The sequence below is a fragment of the Aedes aegypti genome, chromosome 2 (genome assembly GCF_002204515.2).
Source record: "Aedes aegypti strain LVP_AGWG chromosome 2, AaegL5.0 Primary Assembly, whole genome shotgun sequence".
In the NCBI taxonomy this organism is placed as follows: Eukaryota; Metazoa; Arthropoda; class Insecta; order Diptera; family Culicidae; genus Aedes; species Aedes aegypti.
The window spans coordinates 418591720-418614428 of record NC_035108.1 but is presented as its reverse complement, the minus strand read 5'-3'; the positions used below and the strand labels follow the sequence as shown (position 1 = coordinate 418614428).

Below are 22709 nucleotides of genomic sequence, written 5' to 3'. Positions count from 1 at the left end.
TCATGTGCTGCTTGGTAGATTGGTGTGCTCTAGTTCCTCACCTGCTTTTGAGTCGGAGTAGAAGGAATCTATTTCAGTAAGGAAATGAATAAATCATCGAGGACATCTTAGAGTAGTGTATTCTACTTAAAAGTATCTTTCTCGAATCGTGACGGACGTGCAAAAAGAGGAGAGTCTTATGTCGTCATATATCGCTTAATCTCTCCAAATATGAACATTGCACAATTTGTCAAATCTCATGAGATCGTAACAAGGGGTCTAGACAGCCGAATCGGTAAACGCGCAGCTATTCAGCTAGACCAAGCTGGGTGTCGTGGATTCTAATTTCACTGGTCGAGCTCTTAGTTATTAACCGTTGAAGTGCTCATGAGATGCTGAGAAGCAGGCTTCGTCCCAGTAACGTAACGCCAGAAAGAAGAAGAAAAGATTTTGACAATGTTATGCAAGCTTAACAAAAAACATGATTAAACAAAAGCCCAAAAAAAAGTTCTGATGATAAAATACCTTTTTCTCCATCATTAACCACTAGGGAAAGGAGTTTTATTTATAATATATAATATATTTATAATAATCCACGAGTATCTAATAGCAACTGTGTCCCTCAGGATTGAGTCTTGTTCAGAATGGTTTCATCATGGAACACTGGAACATGAACAATGTTCTCGATCTATTCCTAGCTGTAACATTAGATGATGTGCTGTAAATCATGATAGTTATACGGAGCGGTATCCTTAATTTTTCTAATTAGACTATTAAAGAATCCCGGAGGACTCCTTTGAGGCAAACATGTAGAAATCTTAAGGGAAGTGTATAGACAGTATATTAGAGGACATCAGAAATGTGAGGAAGAAAAAACCTGGTAATATTTTTAGAAGAACTTTTTCACAGATCCGTAAAGATGGCATTAGAGGTATCTCTGCACAATTCTTACAAATATATCTTAATAAAAATTCAGAGAAAATCCAAGATCAATCACTAGAGTACAATCTCGGATTTCTTAACATATCTAATAATAGTTTTCTTATATCTCGTGGGAAAACCCCATCCAAGTCTTCAATTTTTAACTCCTGTATCAAAATATGTCATGCACCTAATGGACACACAATGGTTCTATGTAATCAATCATACCCTGCAGGAGGAAAACATATTATTTGTGGAAAATTAAATTCCGCTTGATTTCACCGCAGTGCCACAGGAAAATGAACTGAACGTTCTAAATTGAACTAAAACACTAATTAAATTAAAGCTATTCCAAACCTATTATTGCCCATTGATGGGAGGCGAGCAAAATCAATTAACAGTAAATCAGTCTTCCATTGTGTGGCCAGTCAGTGGTTGCAAAGTTTCCTCTTACAGCTCTCATACCATCACTTCTCTCTGTCTAGAAGGATTCGAAGAAACGGGGTGCTCACTGAAAGTTTTATGAACCCAGAAAAATCAATACCCGTTGATTCGCATTCTCGCCATTAATGAGGGCGAACCAGACCGTCTCCCACCCGTTTCAAGAACTTCCCACGACTGACACCTACTAGTGCATAGTGGGTGAAACCTGACCCAAAATCGCAATTTTAAGAAGCCGCAGATTTGAAACGTTTTTTGGCTGATTTCAATAGCTACGTAGAACAACAAGCCATATTGAGAATGTTAACGCTTATCTTATAAAATACATGTTTGTTCCAATTTTGTACGATAATGCCCCATTTTACCCCATATGACTCAAAATACATGAAAATCAGAAAGTTTTCCACGATTTTACTTATTATCTCTGTCTGTCTGTCTGTCTGTAATTTTATGCAATGCATAGCTATTACTATCTGATGTTGTTGTAGGGAACGTTTGTACGTTAATGAATCTTTGTTAGTGATATTTTTTTTAATTTCATTTCATGTTTCATATATGTAAATATTTACATATAAATATTCAAATACAAAATATTGTCGCTCTTTTTGTTGATTTCTGGCGTATGATGTATTCATAGACCATCACGAATCTATTCTTTATGAGTTTTTACATGGAAAAGTATATGATAACGTTTCAAACCAGTGCCCTGCAGTGGCTTTCAAAATTAACAGAATTAAATCCGTTTTTGCCCACTGTGCAGTGCTGTACGCTTAGTGGACGACAGCATTACTTAACGTCTGAAAGCCCGCACATCCTCCATGCCAATGAGCTGTGTGGCTAGGCCCAAACCGCAAAAGCATCCCCGGTCCTACCCAGAACCCTAGTGGGTGAAGGTGTAGGCGACTTGTGCTGTCATTATCTTTGGTTAGCTAGCAATCAATTTCTCAACTCCTTCAATTTATCTCGGGATTTTCTCCCAGCAACATCAGAAAGGGGTCGACCCGGGTAGCGGGTAGGTTCATCTCACATATAACATCTCTCTTTCAGCACGCGCTGGAATAGATTTCTGCTCTATCTTGGTGGTCCCTTTGGTTATAATGGGTGTCTAGCTTTGGTAATATTTAATGAAACGAACATGAGTGACGCCCTATATGACTAGATACTGACAGGCTGGCTTTGGATGAGATCATGGGGAGATTTTTATGGTAGACCAACATGAAAGGAATCATGACATCTGATGGTTTGTTAGAATGGCGAATAATGTGCATAATAGAGATCATTCATTCGGAAATCGGTTATTATCCAGTAGCCTAGTCCAATACTTTTTCGACATTTTCACGTAAAAACCCCTTGATAGAATACATCTTCTGAACATGGTTGGTACTTCTAACAGAAAATAGAATGAAACTATAAAGGATAGGGGTTTAAAACTGCGATAACTTGCCACACTATATACGAATGCGAAAATGGCAACTTTGGCAAAGAAAACTCTCCGTAAATAACTGCGGAAGTGCTCATAAGAACACTAAGCTTAGAAGCAGGCTCAATCCCAGGGAGGACGATATGCCAAGAAGAATAAGAAGAGGTCTTTTTAAAGACTTTTAAAATCACAGTGAGAGCATTTAATTCAAATGTGCCAAATTTAAAATGTCTGTACCCACTTATTAACAGCAAATGAAAATTTTGTCCCTAGAATCGCGAAGAACACGGATACACCCTATCATCAATAGAGCAATTCTTATCTAACACCGAGTGTCCATCCAACGCTGATAAGAGTCAGCTGTCTTTTAATCCCGACAAATTGGCAGAATTAAAGATAACAATTGACAAACGATTAGCTTCCTCGTTCAATTTCCTCTTGTTAGGCATTCAGTTACTCTTAGTAAACTCTGCTAGCATCATCATCACATATTTCGCAAAATGTGGGCCTCGGTGCCTCGTGTGAAGTTTTTCAACGGTTTCGAGATTCCACTGATTGGACTGGGAACCTATTTGGTAAGAGCTTGCCTATTCGTGTTGCTCACCGGTGCTAACATGCCGTGCATAAATCTCTCGTAGACCAAAGGCGAGGAAGGTGTTAGGTCCATCAAGCAGGCAATCGACATCGGTTACCGTCATATTGACACCGCCTACAGATACGGCAACGAGTGTGATATCGGTCGAGCTGTGAAGCAAAAAATAAGCGAAGGATTTATCATGCGAGAGGATTTGTTCATAACAACGAAGGTACTTTGGCTAAGGAACTTTATTGCTTTTTCATAATGATATGACCCCCAACATTTGTTTTAACAGTTATAGTTATGGTTCACGAATGAAATTAAGAATTATTTTATAAAAATTGTATTATGAATATCATGGACACAGACCTGGATTACGGGGGGTGCAAAGGGGGCAAATGCCCCGGGCTCCCGGTTGAGGGGGCCCCCCGAGGAACCAACATTAAGAACAAAAAACTCTATGAAATACCTTTCCATATTTTCTCTTTAGACATTTGAACATATAATTCAAATGTTTAAGACAATTTTTCAATATTTGAGTTAATTGTTTTCCTTCACCTAATATCTGAATCGCATAATATATTACAAGAAAACATGAATGTTAAACCAAAACCTTCAACATCCTTCTGGAATTAAAAATGCGCTTAACGTTTTTGCGGGATCTTAAAAAATACGGCTAAACCTGTAAAGCACTGCTAAATTCAAAGAGTTTATTGGGTTCCTATCAGAACTTCAAAATTATAACATATTTGCTATTCTATCAAAGCCTGGCCTACTTTTCTTTTTTGTATACCATAGTTGATGAAGTTTTCTTTGAAATCAGTATAGGCTTAGTTTTGTTTAAGTAAAGGTTTAGCTTTGAATATAATCCATTGAATATAAAATACTGGTAGGAAAACAGTACATAAAGGCCGATTTCCAAACAAATGTTCAAGTTTAGGGAACTTTATAACAGCTTCTGATGAACCGATTGACCTAAAATTTGAATTACATCTAATAAATAACTTGAAATTTGATGTATGGGAATTTAATAAAATTCTATTCATAAAATTGGAAGGCATTTAAAAAATACTATTAAAAAAATTTTAAATTAGATTTTTTTTAAATGTGATTATTTAGAAGTAGGCATGCTTCTGCAAATTTGTTCACTTCGATGAAATGTCAAACTTTGTAAAAGATTATACTTATCGAAAATTGTTTGTTTTCAAAATATCTTAGTATCAAAATTTGAATTTTTTTTTGTCTAAATAGGCGAATCTTAAGAACTTAGACACCTATGCATATCATTTCATGGTTGATTCACAGACCTAATATAAAGTTATTTTCAACATGCTCGTTCAAATTTCAGGTCAATCGGTTTGTAAGAAGCAGAAATGCAGATCATCAAACTTGACCATTTTATATGAAAATCATCCTTTGTGAACTTTTTCTTGCCAGTACAAACCCTTTTTTTTCATCAGAGACAAACTTCCTGACGAGAATCCCTGAAAATATTGGTGAGAAATGTAGAAAGATTTGATGAGAAATGTAGAAAGATTTGATGAGAATCCAAAAAGTGATAAATATCCAAGAAGGATTATTGGAGGGCTCCACTTAAAAGGATTGATGAGGTGATTATTGTGATGGGAGTCTTAAAAAAAGTATATTCTCATCATACTTCTTTAAAAACTCTTATCAGAAAAAAAAATATATTAAATGAATTAGATGAGAATCCTTTAAGAAAGTCTGATGTCTGAAAATACACAGTTGATAAGAATCCAGGAAGCATGCTGATGAGTATCCTAAAAAATCTAATGAAATTCTGAAACGGTACAGATAAAACTCCATAAACGATTTTGATGATAATTCAAGAACGATTTTGAAAGGAATCAAATGAGATTTCTGAGAGGATTTTGCTGAGAATCTTGAGAGGAATCAGCTGAGAATCCTGAGAGGATTCTGATGAGAATCCTGAGAGGATTCATATGAAAATTATGAATGTCCTGAGATGATTCATTTAAGAATCCTAAGAGAAATCTTATGAGAATCTTGAGAGGATTCCGATGTGATTCCTGAAGGGATTCTGATGAGAATCCTAGAAGGACTTTGAAAAGAATGAGAGGATTCTGATGAGAATCCTGAGAGGATTCTGATGAGAATTCTGAGAGGATTCTGATGAGAATCCTGAGAGGATTCTGATGAGAATCCTGAGAGGATTCTGATGAGAATCCTGAGAGGATTCTGATGAGAATCCTGAGAGAATTCTGATGAGAATCCTGAGAGGATTCTGATGAGAATCCTGAGAGGATTCTGATGAGAATCCTGAGAGGATTCTGATGAGAATCCTGAGAGGATTCTGATGAGAATCCCAAGTGGATTCTGATGAGAATCTCAAGAGGATTCTGATGAGAATCCTAAGAGGATTCTGATGAGAATCCTAAGAGGATTATACTGGGAGGATTCTGATGAGAATCCTAAGAGGATTCTGATGAGAATCCTGAGAGGATTATGAAGTGAATCCTCAGAGAATGCTGATGAGAATCTGGAGAGGATTCTGCTGCGAATCATGAGAGAATTCTACTTAGAAACCTGATAAGATTCTGATGTGAATACTGAGAGGATTCTGGTGAGAATCCTTAGAGGATTCTGCTGAGAAACGAGAGGATTCTGCTGAGAAACGTTAGATGGTACTGATGAGAATCGTGAGAAAATTTTGTTGGGAATCCTGAGAGGATTCTGCTGAGAATCCTAAGAGGATCCAGCTGAGTGTCCTGGAAGGATTCTGAAATGAATCTTGAGAGGATTCTGCAGAAAACCTTGAGAGTATTATGCAGAGAATCTTGAGAGGATTGTTCAGAGAATCTTGAGATGATTCTGCTGAAAATCATGAGATGATTATGCTGATAATTCTGAGAAGATTCTGCTGCGAATCCTAAGAAGATTCTGCTGAGAATTCTTTTAGGATCTGCTGAGAATCCTGAGAGGACTCTGCTGAAAATTCTGAAAAATTTCTGCAAAAAATCCTGAGAGGATTCTGCTGAGAATACTGATGGGATTCTGCTGAGAGTCTTAACAGGATCCAGAGAGGATTCTGCAGAGATTCCAAAGAGGATTGTGCTGAGAAACGTGAGATGATTATGTTGAGAATTGTGAGATGATCCAGCTGAGAATCTTGAGAGGATTCTTAAGGGAATCCTGAGAGGATTCTTAAGGGAATCCTGAGAGGATTCTTAAGGGAATCCTGAAAGGATTCTGCTGAGACTATTCTGGAGAGAATCCTGAGAGGATCCTGCAGAGAATCCTCAAAGGTTTCTAAAGAGAGTCCTGAGAGGATTTTTCTGAGAATCCAAATATTATTATTTTGAGAAACCTGGATTCTGATGAGAATTCTGAGAGGGTTCTGATAAGAATCTTGAGAAAAATCTGATGGGAATCCTACGAGGTTTCCGATGAGCATCTTGAAAGGATTGTGATGAGAAACTTTCGAGAGTTCTTATGAGTAGCTTGCGAGGATTATGATGAGAAATCCAGCGTGGATTCTGATGAGAAATTCGACAAGAGTCTGCTGAGAATCTAACGAAAGTTCTGGTTGAAACTTTGCTATCAATCAAATAAGAATCCTGCGAGGAACCTGATGAGAATCCAGTGAGGCTTCTGATGCGATTCCTAAGGGAGTTCAGATGATAACTCTGTAGGGAATCTGATGAAATAACTGAAAGGAATTTTGCTGGGTTCTCATCCATAAAAATATTTTGAAAGTTCTTTGGTTGGAATTTATTTCGTATTATTAAAAGATCGACTGTAACCCAAGAAATGATGAAATTTCTGGCTTGCAGTCTTCAACCCCTAATTTAAACAGTCTTTTTCATCTCTCGATGTTTCGGCAACTGTGTATCGCCTTTTTCGATGAGAAAATAGTGATCTGTTTTCAACAAAAAACCCATCCTTTTTTTATTATTGAAGAAGGCGAAATACTGTTAGTCGAAACGTCAGACATGAGAATAAAAACTGTTTTATTTTTATTATTATCAGCTTTACAAAAAAGAATTTCAGCCCGAGGCTGATTGATCTCCGTAAGACTGTTTTAATTAAGGATTGAAGACTGCATGCCATGAATTCCTTTCGGTTTTTTTTTTCAACTGCTATAGCCTTTTCGGACATATTGATAATTCCCCTAAGGTCAAACTTTTGTCTTACCTTCTCTAACATGTTAATGGCAATATCTAGCAGATTCAAGTATATTTACCTTGTTTGACTATCAAAAGATACTATACAACATCTATACAAATTAAAATGGAAAGGTGTTTATTTGTCACGACATGGCTCAAGAACGAGACAACTGATTTGCACAATTTGCACAATTTGTCTTCCCAAAGTGTTCCAACGTGTTTGTGGGAAGAAAAAGTTTAGACAATTTTTTGTAAAAGTGTTTTAAGAAATTCAATGAACTTCTGAAACTTGTGCAGTGGGCCGTCCCTTAATTTTTCGAAAATGCGAAATGTTATAAGTCCGTCCATCCGTCCGTCCGTCCATCACAAAATAAACTTTTGTGATGACAATCAACGCGCACAGGAGAATGTGTAACTAGTGGCTTTTTATACCCATGTATCGTGCAGTAGCGCAGCGAGCTCGACAACTGATACTTTCAAGGTCATTGGGGGACCACTTAGCGTCCACGTAGGGACTTCAAATTTTTACCTGTTTTTTTTCTTACCAAAACGAGCACTTTACAATGACGAACTTATAACATTTCGCATTTTAGAAAAATAAGGGACGGCCTATTGTGCAGTGTGCATTGAATTGATTAGTCGGTCATAATGAATCTTCTTTCTTAAAGTGATCATATCATTTTGAAAAGCTTTTTTATAAAGAAGTTTGGAGTTGTTTTCTCAACGTGAATCTGATTATCATTCGAAAAGCAGTATAGGTTTTTTCACCATGTTTGAATCATTATTCTCGTGAGTGTCTTCCAGCTATGGAATTCATTCCACGCCCCACAACATGTAGCTGAAGCATTCCGTCGCTCGTTGGAAAATTTGCAACTGGATTATGTTGACCTGTATCTGATGCACATGCCGATGGGATTGGCATTCCGTGGATTTCGAGAGCAGGACCTCATCGCCTATGACAGCTCTGGTAAGGTGATTTTCTCGGAGGTTGATTTTTGCGACACCTGGAAAGCGATGGAAGAGCTAGTTCGTGAGGGCAAAGTTCGCAGCATAGGAGTTTCCAATTTCAATTGCGAGCAGTTGAGCCGTTTGCTATCGCAGGCAAGCATCAGACCCGTTACCAATCAGGTGGAATGCAATCCCGGCTTCACGCAAAAGCCTCTAATCCAGTTCTGTCGGCACCATGGAATTACGGTGACAGCTTTCAGTCCAATGGGTCGTGCAGATCGAAGCGATTCCTCCTGTCGAGTGACAGCTGATGCTCTACTGCACCCACAAGTCGCTGCCATCGGAGCAAAATACGGCAAGACTCCGGGTCAGATTGTGCTTCGTTACTTGGTAAATATTTAGTCTGTGATTTATGCTTTCCGATTCAGTGGCACCATCATTGGCACACCTGACACTCATCAATTATCGTCGTGCTTGCCTAGGCTCTGATCTTGAGCACATCGCTGTAAATTTTACCTTTCAACGTTTTCCACAGATTGACATTGGCACGATACCGATTCCGAAGCCGTCAAATCGTGCGGAGACCGTACAGAATATCGACATATTCGACTTCAAGCTGACACCTGATGAGATCTCGATGATGGACCGTTTTGAGGGAGGTAAACGGGCCGTACCGTTGAAGTATTACAGCCATCATCCGGAGTACCCTTTTAGGCGCGAGGAGATATAATTTTGTGATATCGAAGGGCATTTATGGGCGTGTGGTTCAAGGATTGTCGAGATGATTGTTTATAATGTGATCTGAAGAAGATAATGTAATAGCAAAATAAATTGAAAGTGTTATAAATATCGATTGAAATTCTCAACTCCAGCCAATTACTTTATTTGTATTGAGAATGAAATGCAGGAACCCCCATTCCATGTTGGACGGTAATTGAAACCCCGTTGTGGGAGACATGTAGTTTATGCATATTCACTCTTTACAAAGTTGGGATTATTCTTCGACCAACTCTAGCCTTCGTCTGGTACTCGATGCCCTCTGGTATTTTTTTAGCAATTTATCTAATTAGTTAAACTATTACCTCAATTTACGAACTAGATCTGGGGTGCGTAAATTGAATTGGTTCGTAAATTGAATCATTGCGTAAAACAAGGAAGCTTAGTTCGAACAACGAGGTTTTGCCTTATGGAGTCTACTTGTATGTAATTTATTTACAGTATTGGACAAAACATTTGCAACTTTTACGATTTTCCATACAAAATGACCGACTTTGGTAAGCTATATTTCAGTTATTTATAGACCGATTTGAATGAAATTTTGACAGAACATCAGACATAACTTGAATTTTAATATATATTTTTGAGTAATTTTTCCAATCACAAGTTCAAAACCAGTAACGGTTTGACTAAAGTCAATTTTTTGACGATTTTTTATAAATGACATAACTAAACATATTGAAGGAATAGCTTCATGGTATCTTCAGCAAAGTTGTAGATTTTAACGAGGTGAACAAGTTTGCTTAAGACAGTTTTGTGTAGGGCTATAAGATTTTGATATAAATAGTTTTGAATTTTTCGTCAAAAATTACACTTTAGATAAACCGTGATAACGGGTTTATAACGTGATTGGAAAAATCATTCAAAAATAAATGTTAAAATTCAAGTTATATCTGATGTTCTGTGAAAATTTCATTCAAATCGGACGATAAATAACTGAGATTTAGCTTACCAAAGTTAGTCATTTTGTATGGAAAATCGAAAAAGTTGTAAATGTTTTGTCCAATACTGTATATTATTTATAGAAATAATGCTCTTTTAGTATCACTAACATTTTATTGAAATACAGGTATGTTCCGTTTATATCAAAACGGTCGACAATTTTCAGTTGACAAAAACGGAACCGTGACAAAATCGGAATAATTTTCATAGACAAAATATTTCACAAATTTGAAAAAAAATACAATTTTGTCTGTTTAAGACACATTTTTATCATATAAATGCACAGTATTGATGTTTCGGAGTTGTGAGCAGCATTCAGATTGTTCATTCTTATAGGTTCGTAATGAAAGTGGATTTCAGACTCAATCAATATGATTTTGTAATAAATCATTACTAGTTTTAGTTTTCTTGGTTAAAATTTTAATTAATGTAATATAGTATATGAAAACGATAATCACATAAATATCCTTTGGATCAGAGGATGCGTCATATATGTATAAAAATACCTGCAATGAAGTGGGTAAAGCTGATCATTTTGTTTTTCATGAGAGATTAAACAATAACAACTCCTGTTTTTACATCCCAAGAAGACTTCTCAGCTAAGCGTTCTTATAAATACTTCCATAGTTATAAACTGAGAGATTTTTTGCCAGGGTTATTTTTTTTGCATTTTTTGAGGTTTTCGCTCACATTGACCTCACTTATACGCTCGTCCAGCTTTTGGTGGTATTCAGCTGTAACACCGTCTGCTGAGAAGCGCTGGATATTGAATCGCATTGTTCGCTGTGGTCTTGAATTCGCTACAGTTGATAACCGCGCTCGAATTTTACTGACAACGAGGTAGTGATCCGAGTCAATGTTAGGACCCCTGAAACTCCTAACATCGATGACATCTGAGAAATGTCGGCCATCCACCAGAATATGGTCTATCTGGTTGCAAATATCACCATTTGGATGCCTCCGAATATCCTTGCGTGCAAAGTAGGTGCTGCAGATGGCCATCCCCCTGGCAGCAGCGAAAGTCACTAGTCGTAGGCCGTTGTCATTGGTAACGGTGTGAAGACTCTCCTTACCGATGATCGGACGGAAAAAGTCCTCTCATCCGACCTGCGCGTTCGCATCTCCCATAACGATTTTCACGTCTTGTTTTGGGCACTCTCCATAGGCCTTATCAAGACCTTCATAGAACGCGTCCTTCACGTCATCAGGTTTGTCGTTCGTCGGTGCATAGATGTTGATCAGGCTGTAGTTGAAGAATTTGCCCCGTATCCTCAGTACACAGATTCGTTCGCTAATCGGTTTCCACTTCATAACGCGTTTCATCTGCTTCCCGATCACTATGAAACCGTCTCCATGTTATGCCTTATCGCCGCCGCTGTGGTAGATGTTATATTTGAACGTGGTGTTGGCGATGGGATCAACCGCCCGGAATTCACGTTCTCCAGATCTAGGCCACCGCACTTCTTGAATGGCGGCCACGCCCACTCCAACCTTCTGCAGTTCACGAGCCAAAAGGCTCGCTCGTTCGGGTTCATTTAACGTCCTGACATTCCAGGTACCAAGTTTCCATTCATAGTCCTTATTTCGTTGCCAGGTCGGTTGCCGAAAATATCGTTCGTTATTTCTTTTTTCTCCATTTTTCCATTACCTTACCGGGGTTGCGCTACCTACATCACGTTGATGGGGCTGCCACCTTAGGTTAGTTGACGTGATACAACGTTTCATACTCAGCCGCTGGATACCAGAACAGACGCTGTTTGAGCCGCACCTCCTGGTGAACAGACGCTTGGGACGCACCCCCTCACTCTAGCTGATGTCAGAAGGACAACAGTGCCCAGGTTGCACTACCAGCTAAGTACGCAACCCTTAGCTGGCGGTCTTTGTCATCGTTAGACCCGAGGAAGCGTGAGGTAGGGACTTGCGAGGACCAGAGCTATGTTGGACGCTCCTTCCTGGTTGTCGACTCACCATTTTACAACCCTATAAAAGTTTATATAAAAGTGTATATGAATATGATGTTTGGAAATTCACGTAAGAGTAAGCGCATGATATTTTTGTAATTTATAGTGTGTGGCTTTTTGATTATGTTGCATGCCCTTGTGGGTGGGGTTCAATCGTATTCGGTTTGTGTTGAACGATTACGAAAACATAAAGTTCAGACGAGGATGGATTACCAACTGGTGAGCTCGTTTCATGCTTATGATAACAAACTTTCATCTTATCAATGCATGGGGCAGGGCACTAGATCCAGTATTGAAATATTAATATTTATTAATGATATTAATATTGATATTGAGACGATTATCAAGTATGCATGGAGTTTTGCTGTTTGCTTGTTGCCGGAGTTGCCAAGGCAAATTGATTATTTATATGAAAAAACAAGTTGTGCTAATCGTCAGATCGACTAAGCAAAATATATGAGAAATCCGTCCGATGCAACATAAACCACACTGTTTGATGCCAACATCCATCTGGTAGTCTGGCTAGAAGGAGACTGGCACCTGTACGATGCATCACATTCAGTGAAGCTCCATTGTCATCAATGCCCCACATCTTTCTACGATTTCCGGGCCATTCCGCAACTCGATTCCGATGCAACTTGTCTCCTATGGTATGTCAGATCGGCAAGACATACAATCCACAACTCCTAGCCTCTTGTTTATAAACCCCCACCATTGAATTAAATTCAAGATACTTCTGCCAGATGTCTTTAGGAAAATCGTAGGTAACTCGATGATATCATAAAAAGAATATATATTAATCCGTATTAATGGATATTAATACCAATATTAATGAGTGTCTTACCCCATGTGTCAATGTCAAACAAACTAGGCATGGTTCGTCACTTCAAGTGTCGGCTTAAACCTTCATTTCTGTTTTATATACAGGCTGTGACAAAAGTAAGTAACCAAATACTGTTTTTCCATACGAAATTCCCAAGTTTGGGACTCTGTATCTCAGCTCCTGTTAGTCACAATCGGCTGAAATTTGGATGAAAATCTTCAAATAACCTGAGGTTTTGTTTATACTGAGTTCATAAAATTTCAATCATTTTGCAAAGGAGTTTCAGAGGATTATTCAAAGACAAAAGTAATTACTAAACATTTTTAAACTACTCAGATAAATAATCAACAAGACCTTCTTTTTTATCTGGTGTTACCTTTTTTTTGACCAGAGGTTTAATAGAAATTCTCAAGTTTAGATGCTGTAGTAAATTGCAACCAAAAATATTCTGAACAAAATCACTTTCACATCACATTCTGTGCTAACAATCCCACTTGCTCAAGATAATTTCAATTACAGCTGACTGGTTAACACCTTCTCTCTGTACTGCATAGGTACAAGAGAAACGTTTTTCGTGCCCTATATTAGAGCACCAGAACGTGCTTCTGTAACCGGTTTACCAACTCAAAGCATACAAAGCAAACCGCTTTTATTAAATTTTTCCCTTTCTTCCACTCAGAGCCGCCTTTTGGGATTATCATTTTCAGTCTTGTTATTCGCCAAATGCGTCAGGAATGGTTCGGGAAAAGCAATTCGCTTGAATTTCAATTTTTTCAAGCACAATAGAAAAAGGTTCAAATGTAGTTTCCTTGAAATTTAATTATATCGCTTTTATAAGCACTTTTTGAATAAAATTGTACTCCACAATTCTTCAGAAACGGCTCGTCAATTTGAGAATTAGCAAATTTAGAATAAAAACGAACTCTTCTAATAATGATGTTCTTAGTTGTGAAACACGACACAGATACGATTTCAGAAGTGTATATCATATAATGGTGAAACCACAAGTCTTGTAGAATTATCATTCAAACTAAAATGTTATACCATTTGGAATTTGATGCAAATATGCATGTCAGTTGAATTACGTCTTGGGTGAAGATTATTGTATACTGCTTAAAAAAAAACTGACGCATTGTAAGCATGCAGGAGCTTATGGACTCATAAGCGTTCATATAGCATGAAGTGTAAGATCCTAGTTGAAACATAAGGTGTTATCAACCCAAGTCAGTTTTTGACTGTTTTCGGGTTTCGAAGGTCACAAAAAACGTTTTTGTTTTGCAGCTACATAACCTCAAGAATTTGAAGTGTAATGAAATTGATACATTAGACAAGATCTAATCATCCATGTTGACATCAAGGTCGCTATACAAAGGTTCCTTCAGCTACGGGATGTACACTCCTCGAGGTGTATGGTGAAATTACAAACTACAATGCGTCTCCATTGGATCAAAATGGCAATAAGCAATCTTGTTAGCCTACAAAAATTTCGAATTTTCAACCGCTTTCAGTGATGTGTTCCTCAAGCACTCAGAAAAGACAACCCGTTTCTCCATTCATGATATTAAATTTACTTTCCCAGTTGACAGACACGCTCGGTTGCATCCGTGCTAGAATAGGAAAAGAGATGAGACGGAAACGGAAATCGTACGTACGGCAGGAAGTGATGAAGTTTTGTTACCATACTGTACTATATTGCAGCTCTACTTCAAAGAAAACTCAAGTTGCATTCACCAGTTGATGGACAAAATTTTGCTCCCAGCAAAAGTACACACTTCTGTTTTCGATTAGTGTGGTAACACTTCGTTCAAATGAGATTTGCCAGAATTAAAATGAGAAAGTTTGTTTTTGATGTTTATATTATTTTTGCTGTTGGGTATCTAATGAACAACTTTTTGTAGGTCGAAGAAGTCTGATAATATGAAGTACACTCCAATATCTTTTAACGACCGTTATAGGGGGGGGGTCGTTAAGAGTAATTGAAATTAAAAAACATTGTTGAATGCAAAGACTTGATGTCAAAATACAAACCAAGATATTCTGCCAAGTTGAAGTAAGGTTTGAGCTATTTCTAAAATAACATTTCATATTTTAAAATTCTATTTTTAGATGGCTACTCTGCCCTCAACTGACTCGACTCTAGTATAAGACACTGAAGACGGCTTTTTAGTTGAGGTCAAAATACGCCATTTAACGAAGGATACAATTCTAGTGGAATCAAATGGTATATTTTATTTACTTATTATTTTCGTGTTTTTAAGTTAGAATGCAAAAGTCCTTGCCTTAATTTTGAAATATAGCTGAAGATGTTTGAAAAGTGCCTGTGAGTCATTATGTGCACAATACATATTTGGATTTCGAATAAAATTTGAAATGGTCCAAAATACTAAAAAATGTACATTCCCATACAAGATGTCGTCAAAGGGTCTAATGCGTACAAAAGTTATTATATTAGATGATGAAAGTTGACATGCAATGCGAGTGTGTAAATTATATTGCGAACTATTCTGTTATTTTATTCGACATAATTTATGATAACAAAGTTTATTAAACAAATCTGCTACGGATTTATGCGACTTTCTTCGTACGTGTATACGGAGTGGAACAAAATGCACTGATGAATTCAGAAAATATCGTTTTGGGCGAGGAAATTCGTGACTCAAACGAATTTGGTCACCATTTCGTGCCGGTGTGATGTAATTTGCTCAATGATACGAGTTCGCTCGATCATTCTTATACGGCTTCTGATTGTCTAGGTGTTATCTAATATGGGTTTTCTGAGACTTTTTCTAATTTTTTTCTGATAGTTCTTGTTATTTACCAAATCTTCTTCGAAGACACCGTTTTAAATCAATTGCATGTTTTCGAGTTGTAGTTTTTTTAATTACAAAATTATTTTCTTCAAACAGCCTTTCTCGAAACGTGTTTTAGGCCATTGTGCTTTTTTATGGGAAGAGTTTTATTTGATAACCACTGATATATGTACAAAGTTTGATTCAGAAAAGGTAGCGTCTATTCGACTTGTGTAAGCAAGAAACGCTCCATCCAATTCGTTTTTGAACATTGGAAAATATTATTTAATTTGAATATTATTAAATTGGGATTGAATAATTAATGCTTCGCATTAAATAGTACATTCCTCGATATACCATGAATAATAGCTGTACAATAATGGGCATTCCAATACGTTTCACAGGAACCACGTCCATATGGATTCCTGTGGGGAGATCATTGTGTGTTGGTCGAACGTGAAAATTGGAATTATTCCCGACTCGGCTGCACGTGTCTGTTATTGGGTGACCCAAAGCGAGTGTGAATGTTGCACCAATATGTGTGTTCTGTCAGCGGTGGTATAAATTTAATCGTTTCTCATTTGAAATTTCGTTCTGTTCTCTCTCTCTCTCTCCAAACCCCACAGGACCAAGCACGTCAGCTTCGCCCGCTCGTACACCCTGACGTCCTTCGACGAAGCCATGGGTGGTCGACCGCTGTCCCGTCTAGCCGCAGCTAGAAGCCAAGAAAGACTGATAGGTGGCAAAAAACCGACCATCACCCTAGCCCAGCACCAGCCTTCTGCAGCCCAGTATGGAACGCCTCTGCACTCGATACTCCAGCAACCGAACCAACAGCCACTCCTTGCCCAGCAACTGCAACAACAGCACCAACAATTGCAGGTCGGTCAGCAACAACCACCGTCTGTCCATCAGCACATTCACGCGCACCAGCACATGCAGCACCTTCAGCCTCCCCATCCCGGACAACTCATTAGTCAACACCCACACCAGCATCAACATCACATAGCAGTAATGCAACAGCAGCAACACCAACCCCCTCCTGGAAGTGGCGGGCTGCTGACAACAAGCTCAACACCATCAGCCATTCAACAGCAGCAGCAGCAATTACAGCAACAAATGCAGCAGCAACAACAGCAGGAGGTCGTAGTGATAGAGAAAATCAAACGAAGTGCCATGAAAACTCAAGCAACGCAAACCGAGGTGTATTTGAACAAGAAAGCTGCTGCGCCACATCATCTGTCGCTGAGTCCGAGGACGATCCATAGGGTGAGTGAAAAGCTATGACCATGAGTTCGCCTTTTGTGGAAGGGTGATAATTTATTACAAAGTGGATGCAGTATGATTTTTTTTTAATTTTATAAATTCGAATTGCTTCATGGTATTTTACGGCGCAGTCGAAATTGAAATCAAAATCATATAAATTGACGCTTATATTGAGCTGTTCGGCAATCCAATCCGAATGGTTATTAAATAAATTAACTCATTACTCGTGGTAAAGATGGCTGAATTATGGGTGAAATAATGAAAAAAATACACGTGCTCGGCTGGGATTCGAACTCAGGACTCTTGGTAGACGAGCGCTACCGAGGTCACCAAGTGGATTAGTTGGTAAAGCGCTCGTCTAGCATACAAGAGTCCTGGGTTCGAATCCCAGCCGAGCACGTGGATTTTTTTCATGATTTCACCCATAATCATAATACCGTTTTCGAATTGAATTAAAAAGTCTCTTGATTACTTACTTTTGTCTTTGAACATCCCTCTGAAACTCTGTGTAAAATGACTGCAATGCAATAATTCCCTTACAGACAAAACTTCAAGTTGTTTGTAATTCGTCATCTAAATTTCAGCCAATTCGGACTACCAGAAGCTGAGATACAGCACCCCAAACTTGGGCATTTTGTATGGAAAAACAGTATTTGGTTACTAACTTATGTCACTGACTGTATATTGATAATAGTATTTAAATCACGTACTCTGAAAGCTGTAAGACGCGAGTTCAAAACTAGGTTTCATATTCGAAAATTTGCAGAAATTTTAATCTGATTAGTTATTGTACCTATGTTCATGCAACTTACTTTATAGCTGTAATAATTCGTTTAAATGCTTTTCGACCACCCTCAGTCGCGTTTGGCTACAATAAAAGGAAAAGTATCGTTTGAGATTTTATTTTTATGTTTACCTGTAGCCTCTGAGAAAAGTTTTCCGGAAGAAACTACTATTAACCTGGATTACATACGATTGAGCTTTCCAGCATGTTACCACTGCAACTCTCATCGGTGGACATCACCAAGAGAAACCGTTCGTTGCAGGATTTCTTGATTCGTCTCAGCCGCAGCTGCACGCAACCTCATTAGCAGCCTCATTAGCAACCGTGGGGTAGCCAAGAGGTTTCTTATTAGGGAGTGGTGGGAAAAGCACTGCATTTGAAGTTGAAGCCAACTTCGCATGTGCCTGCACTTGTGGAGAAGGTGCGTTGTCATCCAATGGGGCAATTCGTTGTTCTTCCATATCGTTTGAACTGAACCTTTCTGACGCTCCTCTCACTGCTCCAGTTTCTCTTCAGTCGATCGTTTACACTCAGTTTCTGTGCTAACAATGTTTTAATTTGCACGCATGATAGTACTGTATACATTAACTCACCACAGTGTCTACATGTGGCGCACTGCACGAACGTGGTCATGCCATCTGTGGTAATGTAGGACTTGATGGGTTCATGTAGAAACATTTTGACCTGCCATACATACATACGTGCATAGTGGTGTTTGTCGCTCCAGAGAAGTTCGCTAACTGAGAGAACTTCACCATACGCCGCCATGATACGAGTGATTTGTTCGTCTGAAATGTGCTCAAATAGATCGTATAACCACACCACCACCCATTATCGTGGGTCTGCTCTATGTCTTGCGCTGTGTTGAGGTCAACGAGCTTGACAAACGCACACTCGTCTGTGCGCCGAGTTGTTGCGCAACGAACGCTTGTAACTTTTGAGGCTGGCTTCTTAGGAAGATTAAAAAATTACACATGGAATGTGCTCTCGCGGATCTTGCGAGTATTCATTCCAAAACAAACCGTTCTGAAATGACTGCTACTAACTGTACATATGGAACTGTGGCCAGCCCTTCACTCGAATATCGCAACGAAAACCTTTTACGAATAAAATTCGACCGTATGTTAGCGCTCTGAATCGGCAACGTGTTAACACTTCGGCTGTCGCAGACCAACTGAAATGTTGGAAAAATATCCGGTGAAATTACTGAATTCGAGAAACAGGGTAAACCCTATATCTTAGTGAGAAAACCTGAAGAATTTCATGGAAATTGTTTTCATTATTTCAGGAATCGCTGTTGGAATTGCTTAAGGAATTCAAACCAGATTTTATTGATAAAACCATAGAAGAAGTCCTGAAAGAATCACTGATTTTCAGTAGTATTCCTTAGATAAATATTATCTGGTTCAGATTAATGAAATTTCTGTAAGAATTCCGAAACAAATTTTTTGAACGATCAGTAGACTTGTTAATAAGTTCCAGGATTTTTTAGGCATTCCCCGATAATAAAAATGAAACATTTGCTTGAATTTCTAGAGAAATTACAGGAGGCTTCCTTTAGAAAACCTCTGGAGCAAATTCTGGGAGATCTTCCAAAATTATTTCTTGTAAGAATCATTAAATAAACTGTAAAAGAATTCCTAATGGAATTCTTGAGAAGATAATTGCATAAAACTTTGTTAATTCAAAAGAATTTTTTTAACTGCGTTTTTTGAAAAATAGAAAAAAATGTACTCTTGGGGAAATGGTTACGAGTAAACAAGCTCACGCGCTAGGAAAGAATGGGTCAAAAGCCAGCGATATATAAGGTTCCCGGATGGAAAGCTAGATAAAATCCCCAGTAAATTACCTCAGAAATTCTGAAAAAAAACTCATGGGCAGGGTTGGAAATCGTCAATGTAAATAGAGAGTACTGTGCGACTTTTACATAGATGCTTCCGTCACTTTCATCAGATGGCGAGACAATGACAGAGATTTTGTTTTTATTCTCTTTTATTTTTCCATTGCTACGGCTTGTGAAGGAATCGTTAACCTGATAATTTTTAGTTCATTGTTGTTTATATCGCTGGAATCATGGAAGAACATCCACCTAACTTATCAAACACATTTACTTCCCAAAATTCTCCAAAATGAGATAGAAATACTAATAGCAATAAAGCATTAAAATTGCTCTCGTGAGAGCACCGTCATTGCGACGAGATGAAGTGATCGCATGAAATATAGCTTCGTGTAGTGACAGTGAGAAGAGTTGTTTCGTCATTGTCGCAAGTCGATACTCAACAGCCTTGCTCATGACATATCAACAAAATTACTAAAGGTATTCTTAGAGACACTCTGGACACTCTGGAAGAATATCTGAAATTTCTTCTGAAGGAATATCTGGAGTAATTCCAAGCCTTTACTTATCTCACACAGTATCCTGTTAAATCCTTGGGTGGATTTTTCAGCAAAATCAATATGAACAAGTCTCTTGAGTAACCAAAACTAAATTATTATTAATCTTCGAGCTGTAGTGGAATAGCTGTATGTAAACCAAAACCAAATTTAGTACTATACAATTTAATTCCACTAGAGTTTGTATCAGTGAATCAATTGTCACCCAACACGCAGCAACAAAGACGTTGTCATCTCGTATTCGTGTTGCAACAATTTTGTTCCGCAACATCAGTTTATCATCACTTGAACAGAATATGACAATGATCGATCATCACATGCGCAGCGATTTTCTGGGCTTCGCATTGCAATTTTCGAGAACTTTCTCTGTGTTGGTAAACATTGACACATTATCGAACAGCATCCATACAACAAATTTGGTTTTGTGTTTAAAATAACTGATTAATCGCGAGTTAAAAAGGTTGCAACCATGTTGCGCTCTGTGATTGTCATGTTTATTTTGCTTTTGTTTGTATCCTTATCCGCAACAGTTGGGACAAACAGTTGTAAGCGAGCTTGCTTTGTTGTTTGTTTTTCGTCTGTTTTGATGAAAATTTGATTCACTTTTTTGTATCCTTTGATAGATACGCGTATTCCGACCTCATCTTGTTTAGTACACGACACTGAAGACGGCCTTTTGGTTGAGGTTGAATTACGCGTATCTTACGGCTTTAGGACATTTCGTCGAATAACATTTGGACGAATGATATTTGGTCGAAAGTATATTTGGTCGAATGGACATTTGTTCGAATAGCTTTTAAACATTTTGTCAAACGACATTTAGTCGAATGACGTTTAGTTGAACGGAAATTTGGTCGAAAGTTTATTTTGTAATGGTTTATAGAAAAATCATTTGGCAAAATTGATTGTTTTCTAAGTTTTGCAAAGTCGGTAAGATAATTTGAATAATATGAATAACTAATTGTTTTGGAATAAAAAACAAGATTTTTTAAAAAGTCATATGTTTAAACTTTATATATCTACAGTCGAAGGTTGTTATGACGAAATCGCAAGTGACCGTCGTAACAGAAAAAGATCGTTATAGCACTAAACTATTTTTCAAGAGATCAAAAATGGCTACAGAGAGCTTTTTTCGCTTTAAACTTTATCATACAGTAGAAGCTTTTAATAATTAAACAAGCAAATTATGTTTATTCTATGTAACGGGTAAAGGAAGAGGAGTTTAATGAGGTGAAAAAACTTGACTTGCTTCTAATTAAGGTCAGCTTATTTCGACTAGCAGAACATGCCTGAATAAAAAAGCAGCATGAAACATTAAACACGCAAGAAGTTGATGAATATGTTGGTAGAGTAGGTCCATAAAATTGAATAACCCAATTTTACTTTTTTTCAATTATTCATTTACTGTGTATTAGCGACAAAAAGCTCTCAACGGTTATAGCATAAGCATAAGCATAAGCATAGATGACCGTACAATTCGTAGTTGCTACTCCGTGATTGACCAGAACAATCGAAGTTGCACAGGGAATTAATGAATGGGGCTTGGGATTAGCTTACCATTCTTCAATGTGCACAAATCGAGAGCTCAAATTTAAAAGTCAATAACGGCGCCGGCCACGTCCTTACGGTCATCGGGGAAGGGAAGGAATGTTAGTGTGACTACCGTTGTTACTAGAGACCGAGATCACCTCTGCATCTCCACGGTTGTCATGGAGAGGATATTGGGTTAGTGGGATAAGGTAAAGATCTGGGAGTCACCAATGTTTGGTGATGCGATCCATGATATAATCACGCCTAACCGGATTCGCGAAATAATTCGATAATCGCATTAAACGCCGAACAAGTGTTCGTCACTCGCCCACGCAAGAGCAAGCGACGCGATCAATAGATCAAACACTACCAGCGATCCGCGGCGCTTTTTCATTTCTCTGAGCGAACGACGCGCGACAAGTTTGATCCTGCCCCCATCGCCCGCCCCCGCAGAAGCAAGCGTCAAGGTCGAAGGATCAAACACTACTAACGAACCGATCACTTTTTCACCGCTTCACTACCGACGCTCGACATGTTTGATCCTGCCCTCATCACCCGCCCCCGCAGGAGCAAGTGTCAAGGTCGAAGGATCAAACACTAGTCTCAAAAAGCTCTCAACGGTTATCGGACAAAATGTAAAAATTTGTTTCCATACTGTTTATATTCGATCACATGTTCTTTCCACGAGTTGTCGTATGTTTTCTGTTGCATTTAAACCTTTTCGGCCAAACGTCCATTCATTGAAATGTCCGTTCGACCAAACGCCATTCGACTAAATATCATTCGACCAAATGTCATAGATTCGTATCTAACAAACGATACAAATTCTGATGAAAATATATGGTAAAATACTAAATTCGGTTTTCATCTACCGTAAAACGGGGTAACTTTGATAGTTTTTTCGAAGAAAACTTTAATATTGATGCATGCTGTTTCAAAGAATTATAATTTACATTTTCAAAACAAGTACTGGCATCCTAGCTATCGATTGCAGATGATAGATTGCCAA

At 38.1% G+C, this 22709-nt stretch overlaps 1 protein-coding gene across 6 annotated transcripts in view; it reads left to right on the top strand.

Moving 5' to 3' along the window:
- The window catches only part of LOC5571525, a 531761-nt gene that overhangs the window by 443720 nt on the left and 65332 nt on the right, over positions 1–22709 (top strand). For all 6 annotated transcript variants that reach the window (XM_021847436.1, XM_021847435.1, XM_021847439.1 and 3 more), the window contains one exon: positions 16353–16995. In XM_021847436.1, the coding sequence (XP_021703128.1) occupies positions 16353–16995 (643 nt within the window). The remainder of the gene's footprint in view (positions 1–16352; positions 16996–22709) is intronic.